Source organism: Limulus polyphemus, unplaced genomic scaffold, assembly GCF_000517525.1.
Source record: "Limulus polyphemus unplaced genomic scaffold, Limulus_polyphemus-2.1.2 Scaffold275, whole genome shotgun sequence".
Classification (NCBI taxonomy): domain Eukaryota; kingdom Metazoa; phylum Arthropoda; class Merostomata; order Xiphosura; family Limulidae; genus Limulus; species Limulus polyphemus.
Window position 1 is genome coordinate 515,180 of NW_013665885.1, and position 10,348 is coordinate 525,527.

The following is a 10,348-nucleotide window of genomic DNA, read 5'->3' on the forward strand; positions in this document are numbered from 1 at the left end:
AAGACTTAATAATAAAAAAGTCAAATCTACTGAACCCATACAGAGATTAATTATTGAAAATAACAGATGAAATATAAAGTTTTTTTAAAGAAATGTTTGGTAACTATTTGAATATTATAAATATTTTGCATGTGAAACTTAAAAATATTCTGATGCACAAAAGTATTTTTAATCTTAAAATGAATATTACTTTGCATGACAGATAGGTAACGTGCAAAAAGAAAAAAAGGACACTAGAAAAATATTGCTTTACAAACCTTAAGACTTAATAATAAAAAAGTTGATATTCTGTGAATCAAAGCATTGTAATCTTTACTGATAATCTGCCAAATTTCATTAGCATTCACTTATTAATTTAAAAGTTATATCATGAAAACTACAGTAAGCACAAAATGGTCACAAGGTCAGTCTGAGGGACCAAGCCCATGCTGAAAGAGTTAATCAGGAAATACGTTCCTAAAAATATCAAAATATTGATTTGCTACATATTTAGTTCACTTGTGTAGATCACAAATATTTGTGTAAATCCTGAAAATTGCTAAAATCATCTAGTTTTATATTATAGTTATTATGGCTTGGAGAGTGTCAACAGCAGTGTTTTGAATAAATACCTGTCAGGCCTCGTGGATTCTGCTGTGAAGACATTAGAAAAGTCACACTGCTTACAAGTTGGAGAGGTAAGCTAGAGTTATTTACTGCTTAAATAAACTTAAAGTCAAATATGAGTATATATTGATTTTTGTATCAATAAAGTAAATGGGAAATTGTATTGTTTTATTGGGGCTATTTTTGTATCTGATTTATAAGTTATAAAGTTCAGCACTGTTCCTTTGTATTTCACTCTCATTTTTATATTTTTGGCCTCTGAAGATCCTAAAAAAATATAATACAAAATAGAACTTTTCAATTTTTTTGAGTTGTAATTAAGAGGTACAATAAATAGAAACATAATTCAAAATGTAAGTGTAAAGCCTGTAGTAAATAAGAATTATCACTGTTAATTTTACATTTATAAGATTGACATATATGCTTCAGAGTTTATTGCTTTGCTTCTTAGATAAAACTAATCTCAAGCCACATTCTTAGTCATGTTCATGATCCCCTGAAATTAAGGATATTATTAATTTCTTGTATTCGTGGTTTCTAAACTTGGTTTTTAAATGCAAAGTTGGTTGTTGTATATTTAGGTTCTTAATGTCTATTCTGTTTCACCAACAGAATGAGTAACAGAACTTTCCAATACAGTACTTCCCTCCTCTCACAAGATTAACCTTTCCTCTTTTGTGCTGCTCTCTATATGCAAACTTTTTTTATATCGCATGCCACGAGCCTTCCTCACCCCGTATTGGAATTAAAGATTCCAACATATCTCTCATCATCATACGTTATCTCTCCACCAATAAAAGAGCACTACTATCATGTGATGCATGTGACTCCATCTATGTGCCACTACCAAACCATCACTTCTTGTTTGACACTGTTGAGTTCAGACATCTTTCTTCTTAAACATTACTTCTCAAAGTAGTTTAATTTAATTTACTTTATTTCAAGAATTTTTTCTCACTTTATTTTCGAAAGCGTTTGATTTACCGTGTTTTGCCACAAATTTTTTTTATTGTTTATTTGGTATCAAGCATGAATTCTGAAACTAACGTTACCACTTCGTATACATCTCATCCGTCTGATGCCATACTTCAGGCCACAGGTGTGGGTGATCCATTGGGGGATTTATCAGCCTTTAAACGCAGGGAAATTTAGCATTATATGGGACAACATTTGTCTCCAGCTGTTGCCTTTCTTCCTCCTGAGCCTTTCAAGCATGACCAGGCTTATGAGGATTTTCATTGTTTGTTTCCTCTTCTGGAGTTCGCCATGCCTTCCCAAACCCTACCTGAGAATTCTGTTCCGCTTTCTCTGATTTCATTTCTCAGGTATGTGATGTTTTGTCTATTGCTTCTATTTCTTATCACCCTCATCCTTCCCTATTATGTGATTCTGCTTTCCAACCTTATTTAATTTTCCCCCCATCCCCTGATATTGGGGTTAACCCTGAGCATTTCCCCTGCCAGTTAAGTGACGGCATTAGTATGCCTCGTCTCTCAGGGTCTTTGGATCAGTCTGCCATTGCTTATCATAAGGCTGACTGTCCATATCTGGACCAACAATTGTTGGGTTCAGTTTTGTATTTTTAGGGGGTTGGACCAGAATCTTTTATTCATCTTACCCATACATAGTATTCCTGCCTTCATCTTATCTTTACAACTCATTTGCAGTACCTCTCCTCTTCCTCCTCACTTCCATATTGGCCCACCTGTCATCTTTAGCTCTGGCCTTGCAAACATGGTTTATTTGTTGTTGAGAACTTTTGGGTCATGATGTCCTATTCTCACGGGCCCAACCTTCTCCTCTCTGGCTCTGTTTTATGGAACTGACCATTTGGAACACACTTTTTGCTCACGAGGTTCTGTCAGTTTTGGGGATGTAGTCTTCTATGACTCCTCTCGGCCGGGCTCTTACGTGATCCCTTCAGTGGGTCCTCCATGACCAATGGAACCTTGCTTGGGACCACTTTGATACTCCCATAACCCTTCCTTTGTACATCGTGGATGATCTTCGATGGTGGTTGGACAAAGCTCACACATCGGCAGGCATCTCTCTTCCTCCTCAGAGGCCAGATTTACATCTGACCATGGATGCACCCTTTCAGGGCTGGGGTGCATGAGTTGATCACCAGGAGGCTTTAGGTTCTTGGTCTGTTGGCGAATGTTCTCTTCATATCAATATCCTTGAACTCCTTGCTGTTTGTTGGACTTTGGATCACTTTCTTCCCATCTCATGATCCATTCAGACATTTCAACAATGGTGGCTCATATCAATCACCAAGGTGACACCCGGTTGAGATCGCTGTTTTCATACATTGGATCTTTTCTTTTGGGCCTACAATCATCACATTCATTTGATGGTGTGGCACGTACCAGATGCTTTTAACCTTGTGGTGGATTGTCTTTCTCGAACCAACCAGGTTTACCTGACAAAGCGGTCCCTTCATCCTCTTGTTTTTCTGTGGCTTTGTGATCGGTGGGGGATTCCTCATATTGATGCATTTGCTGCTGCCCTCAATCACCAGTTACCTTTGTTTTGGCCCTCGGTTCCCCATCTTCAGGCTTTGGCTATAGATGCCTTCAGCCAGGATTGGTCGAACAAGTTCCTTTATGTTTACTTTCCTATCAGATTACTTCATCGGGCAGTCTCCCTCATCCATACCACTCCATGCAAAGTCCTTCTAATCACTCCTTACTGGCTTGCTCAACTGTGGTTTCCTTGATTACTCCAGCTACAGTTGCTCCCTCCCATCCCTCTTACATTTGCCAGTTCTGCATCCCACACTTCATGTCCTCCCTCTTCACAACTGGGTTTTGTCTGGTCTCTTGCGAGGAGATCCAGTTTCTCATGACAGGTGGTATCTCATTTACCTCATTCCATTCGTCCTTCATCTATGGCTGTGTATAAGTGGAAATGGAATGTTTTTCACACCTGAGCCCTGGCTTGGGGTATCGCAGCTTCTCGTCCTACAGTTGCTGGTATTTCTGAGTTCTTACGTGGCTTTTTGAGAAGGAGTTTTCGATCTCCTCGATGCTAGGCAGCCCTATTCCATACTTTCTATTTTTCCTGTTACCACAGAGTCTTTTCCTTTTCCCTGTCTTTGCCATTTTGATTCATTCTTTTTTGGATCCATCAACTGCTTAGGCATCTGGTACTTCCGGGTTTGGATATTAATGTGGTACTCAATTCCCTTACTTTACCTCTATTTGAGCCTATTGTCTCGTGCTCTTTGTTTCACTTATTTCTTAAGGCATATTTCCTTCTCCTCTTAACCTGCGGGTGATGTCGGTCGAATCTGTTCGATATCAATGCCACTTGCACATTGTACCACCAAACCTATCTTCTCTTTTATCAGGATCGTTCCTTCCTTCCCAAGATCTCAGCAGGTCATAAAGGTAACTCCTTCTTTTTGCCCAATTCTTTTACCCCCTATTTCTCATCTCCACTTTTGTTGTGATCCAGATAGCCAGGTGCGTGCTCTTTGTTGTTATATAGCCTGTACCACTTTCTTCAGGGGTTCCCGTTCCTGTCTCTTTATCCCATGCCAACCTCCTTCCTTTCAGGATCTTTCTCCTTTTGTCCTTACCAGTTGGGTTCATCATGTAATCCAGTTGGCATATTCCTCCTTGTCCTATTCCCAGCATGCTTTGTTTCATGTTACCTTCCATCAAATCTGACACCTCACCTTTTCTCTTGCTTCTCATCTTCGTCGGCCTTTGGAGGAGATTCTGCAGTCAGCATGTGGACCAACCTCCCAGATGTTCATCTCCCACTACTTACATCATGTCACTGTTTCTGCTTCCTTGGGGTATTGCCTACCACCTGTGGCTATTACACTAGGTAATTCTTTATTAATGCTTTATTTTCTTTCAGGGGCCATTGCCTCAAATTTCATTTCTTGGATTCCACTCTGTGACAAGTGGTGCCTGACCAAGTATTCTTTACACACACAAACAAATCCACATTGTAGGCCATGTTGTTTCAATCAATATTTTCATGGCTGTGCATGCTTACCTTTGAGATGGGGTGTTTCACAAGATTGCTGGATGATCAATAACCTCATGATATTTGTGTCATAAATAGTGCTATCCCTGACCAGACCACTCATGGATGGCATGAATAAAGCAGAAGGGGATAGCTGCCCATCTTTGCCATGCTTTGATTGAATAAATCAGTGTGGTCTACTTTTCCAAATTGGGTGTTGTGATCACCTGTTACACTGTCTCGGGTGTAGCCGTTCCTCTGGACTCTCCAACGCGCACACACCCATTTCGTCCCATGAAGTATGGGAGTCCTTACCACTTGCCAGTTCCAAACTGCTTGGGTGGTTTCCATGGAGGCAACCTACTGGATGAGTTCCACATAAATGGCTCAAACCATTCAGTTCAGAGTAAGGTGGTGGTGTTTTGCCAGTGTAGAAGGTGTAAAATCCTCCAGATTGAGTGACATATCATGGAGTGAGATGTCTAAATGCAGTTCATCCCCTAGATTGGGTGTCCTCATCCTATCCTTGCACAGATCTTGTTACCCTGTGGTCTGATTTTGGATATTTAGTAAACCAATCAACTTAAGTCCTCACACAGGTTTGGAATTGTTCATCTTCCTCCCTTGATTCTTCCTTCTGTGAAGTAGGTCATGGAGGGTATACATGGGATGTTTCTGTCCTGGGCACTCTTTCATTCTTTTGCAACAGGGATGTTATTGACCTTTGGATGTTTCGGACCAGTCTCATGGTTGTGGGAGTTGGTTGCATGCAATGGACTTCCTTCAAATACCTGATGACACATTCCTGGATCCCTAGCTAATTCTGTGTTGTGCCCTGAAGTCTGTGTTTTCCTCACATCCATGATTTTGAAGTGAAGTTGGTATGATTTTCATCCTTCCCTCGCACAGATGTCGGTATCCAGTGAGGAGGTTTTGGATGTTGTTGACTTACCGAGTACAGTCCACTGCACCCTAGCCATTCTACACCATGGGACGCATCCTTCATTACACGCTTTACTTGTATGAGATTGAGTTTCTATATTTATCTGGTTGGGATGACTTTCCTAACTTATTCTTTCCCGCTCAGATATTCTTCCTTCCTTTTCCACCATGTTTGTTCCTTGCTGTTCATGGTGAGGAGATACCTGGTTTAGAAGTGGTGTGGTGCTCCTCCTCATATCATCTGATATGTTTCTTTCATCTACAGAAGTATCCTTCAGACAAATTTGGAGGATAAGTCTGTTCTTCTCTCGCTCCTGTCTCCCCTCCTTTTCAATGTAGGATTCTAGCTAATCGTGTGAATGGAGGAAATACCATATTGGAAGTTATAATTTTCTTATACTGAAAATGTATTACTGATGGGTACTTCTCTACACTCACACTTTCCATCCTCCTCCCAACAATCTTCTGGTGCTTACATCATCTACCAAACTTTGAAGTGATGGTTTGGTAGTGCCGCATAGAGGGAGTCACATGCGTCACGTGATAGTAGTGCTTTTCTACTGGTGGAGGGATGACGCATGGTGATTTGAATGATAGACATGTTGGAATCTTTGCCTCCAATAAGGGAGTGCGGAAGGCTTGTGGCATGCATTATAAAAATGTTTCACATATAAAAGGCAGCATAAAACAGGAAAAGCTAATCTTGTGAATGGAGGGAAGTACCTATTGGAAATACATTTTCAGTATTGGAAAATTATAACTTCAGGATGTTTAAATGAATTTAAGAAATATATATGTATTAACAGTTAATATTATTACTTCATGTATTGAATCGTTTTTGTAAACATATCAGACTGCTGTAAACTTTTTTCATGATTTTAAAACCATATTGTAAGATTTGAAAAATTTAAATCATAGGAATTGGTAGTATTAACTTTCTTGGTTAAGAATGTTAAGTGGGATAGTCTCATTGGTTGCTGTTATTTATATCTGATATGATTGACATCAATATTTTTAATCCTCAGATTGATGGATATTATTGTGTTCCATCTGTAGAGCAAAAGAATTACTAATCTTCTATAGTTCTAAGAAAGATTATCTCTTCTGCCAAACTTTATATCTTCATTTCTGTAGGACAACAGAGCCTTAACTTCTACAGTATTTGGAAGGATTGCTTCTTTCTACTACTTGAGTCATCTAACTGTTCAGAGTTTTTGTGATCAACTAGGGCCAGACAGGTCTTTGGAAGACTTGCTAAAAGTCTTGACCAGTGTACAGGAATATGCAGAACTTCCAGTACGACATAATGAAGATGCTATTAACAGGTAAGTTTCTTAATTATTATGAATTAAGTATTTATAAATGTACAGAAATATGCATGTTTGTCTTAATAAAATGCAATTATCAGGTAAATCTTTTGATATCAGTTAACTAATTGACTAGTACATTTAACTTAAAATTTATTTTTTATAATAAAAGTTTTGAAATTTATTAGTTCTAATTGGCATTAAGTAATCTTAGAAGAATTTGAATTTTACTTCCTTTAATATTTGTTTCTGTTTTTTTGTAGTTTAATTGCAATAATACATTAAAAAAACAGAATAAAGTTCATGAACCATCTCAATTTTCTTGAAACTGGAATGTGAATTAAAACAGAAATGTTGGTTGTCACATAATAAAACTAGATTAATTACATTTATTATGTTGATGTCATTTCTTTACTGCTATGAACTAAGTAATGTAAACATAGGTTTAAGCAAGTAAAAGCTTCTTATTGCAATGAATAAATATTAAAGAATTTTTTTCCCAAATCTATCACTTTGATTCCCAGAAATGTTGCATGACCTTTGTATTAGGACTCGAAGATTTGTGTGAAGGTGATTGATGATTTGACAAGATTTGAAATAGTTTTCAGAACTGTTATGTTTTGTTCAAAAGATTTGAAGTTTTTGTTAGTTCTCCTATACTCAAAGTAAAGGATTTTATAACTGATCTCATCTCTTTTATTACATTATAATATTCATATGTTTTATAAACTTCAGTTCTGAACATATAAAGCTGTTGTTAGCACTTTTGATTTGTAATTGAAAGAACTGAAGCTGTTTTCAAAATTCATATATTTTGACTGAAAAATAATTAGAACTCTGCATGTTCTGATTAGCAGATTTTCAGTCATTAGTAGGTTTTATTGAACTGATGGTAGTTGCGTTCTGTAAGAGTAAATTTTTAGTTCACTGTTTAATTTATGGTGTTAAAGACAAGACTCTTGATAAATAGAGTTCAGTACATTTTTTACATTACCATAATTACTAGATATTTTTTGTATTTGGGTGAATACTTAACACTGTAAGAAACCACTCAAAACTTGTTTCACGATATTTAAAAATATAGTGAGTTAGCCAAAAGGTGCCCCCTGGAGGTGAGTCCGTACAGTTATGACAGTCCTTACACAAAGGCCTACCTGTTGTTCCAGGCACACTTTTCTCGGTTGGAGTTGCCATGTTCTGATTACCTTACTGATTTAAAGTCTGTGTTGGACCAATCAATCAGGATTCTACAGGTAGGGTGATTTTTACAGTTTTATACACTTTAATTATCATTTCTTTTAAGAAGAATTCTGTTGTTTGAAACTTATAGTTTATTTTATTTTATTTAGAGAGTTTTGTAATATTTATTAATCATAAATTTTACTTTCCTTGCTACTGAAGTATAAATTAGAAGTTTTCAATAATTAATTATTAGTTTTTGTGTTTGTTTGACTTCTGTAGCCACTGTTATAACTGTTTTACCTCTCAAGCAAATAATGGAAAAGGTTAAATCTCTCACATTCATCTTTATACATAAACAATTTTCCCAATGCCAGTTTATTTTTATATAAATAATGAAAAAACAAAATGACCCATGTTAATATTTCTTCTCTAAAACTTTAACTGGCAAACTATGGAAAGTTTGATGGGGAATTTTCAAGGTGATAAAAAATTTTAAATTCACACAACAGTACAATAATCACCATGAAGTGAAGTAGTTAAGCCACTAATATATCTAACTACTTGCTCATTAGCCATTTGTATATGGGTGGTCAAAGTGTGCATGTTACACATTTTTACAGAGTTACATTCAAAATTTAAACTATTTTGTTATCCAAGATATACTTCAAAATATAGTTTAATTCAAATTTTATATTATCAAACGTTTAATTTCCTAATTTCAAAATCAAATATTTAAATAAATTCTCAGTTACGGCTTGTCTATGTCATGTGACACAACTGCACCCCAAATTGCCTACTTTGATTTTCTTTCTACCATTATATGGTTTTTTTAGTGTCCAGCAAAATTACAAACACATACTATAGATAGTGACAAATCAGAATATAAAAGTAGAATCACCACTCTTCTTGCTTAACCAAGATACAAATGAAAGTGTCAAACCCACATGACATCCCTCCCATATCATTCTATTTTTTTTTTAAAAAATGTCAGTAATTCTTGCTAACATTGCTGTTTGATCATTTATAACCAATAGAAAGAGCAGCTTTATTTTTACAAGATGTCTTCCATGGATGATTTCGTTTCACCACTTGTAATTAAATATTTAACCTCAATTTCATTGTTTGCTATTGTGGTGTTCAGCTCAAGAAGCTATCCCACCATTGTTCTCTCCCATAGGAATGCGCTCCTTCCTTTTTTCCACCCATATCTGGGGCACCTCATTCCAAACTGGCTGTATTGGGTGTTCTTTGGATACTTTCGAGGAATGCTGCTTTGTTTTTCCCTAGCACCTGCCCCTCCACCTGTTCAATGTGGGATTCTAGCTATTTATGTGACCGGAGGTAATGTTCCATATTGGAAGTAATAATTTTCCTATACTGAAAATCTATTTCCAATAGGTACTTACCTTCTCTCACCCTTCCTCCCTATTGAAAAAAAGGTGCTTCCATTTTCTGCCAAAACTTGAAGTGATAGTTTGGTGGAATCAAATATGTCAAGAGTGTGTCGCACACTTAATGGTGGACAGTTGTCGCATGATAATTTACATGCAAGACATATTTCAATCAGTTGATTGTAAGGTACGTGGTAGCTCAAGACTTGTGGCATGCAAAAAAATCTTTGCATATAGAGGGCAGCACTGATTGAGAATAGCTATTTATGTGAGAGGATGTAAGTACCTATTGGAAATATATTTTCAGTATAGAAAAGTTATAACTTCAGGAAATTCTAATTTTTTCATCTTCTAAGATGTATATTTGAAATAAACATGAATAATTTTGTGGATAACCAACATTGCCATAAAAAAAAAAAGTAGGTTTAGAGTGCTTCAGTTGTCAGTATCAAAAAGCCTGAGTACTAAATTTGATTATTTATGTATATTTATTTGCTTATTGTTATATACTTTTTTACAAAAGTAACTAACATGTAAAAATTAGAAACTCGTTAAGTTTGATAAGAAAAAAAATATAATTTCTCATGTTACTTGATATCCTAACATGCCACACTGTGTGGCATAATTATAACTTGTGTGTTTAGACAAAGCTGTCTCACTGATAAATCATAATCACACTGCTATAAATGGATTATGCAAACTCTGAGATGGTTTTAATACATCTGTAAAGCAATGAAAGCAAATGTAAAAAACTGCTAACTTATGCTGTTGAAATATACACCTGGAAAAAAGTTAAGCACCCCCGTGTTTTTTTTTCAAGTGATTCAGATTCGACGTTCTTGTGACTGATTATAAATTACCATTCAATCTAAACGTGTTTAGCAAATGAAATTATGCATTATTGGGCACAAGAAAACAAGATTATCACCGTAAAATAAC

General features: G+C 36.2%; 1 protein-coding gene across 1 annotated transcript in view; it reads left to right on the forward strand.

Annotated features, from left to right (window-relative positions):
- LOC106456962 (activating signal cointegrator 1 complex subunit 3-like) overlaps positions 1-10,348 on the forward strand; it is a 266,949-nt gene that overhangs the window by 236,284 nt on the left and 20,317 nt on the right. Inside the window, exons 33-35 of the mRNA XM_022382757.1 lie at positions 566-677; positions 6,664-6,854; positions 7,921-8,089. Of these exons, the coding sequence (XP_022238465.1) occupies positions 566-677; positions 6,664-6,854; positions 7,921-8,089 (472 nt within the window). The remainder of the gene's footprint in view (positions 1-565; positions 678-6,663; positions 6,855-7,920; positions 8,090-10,348) is intronic.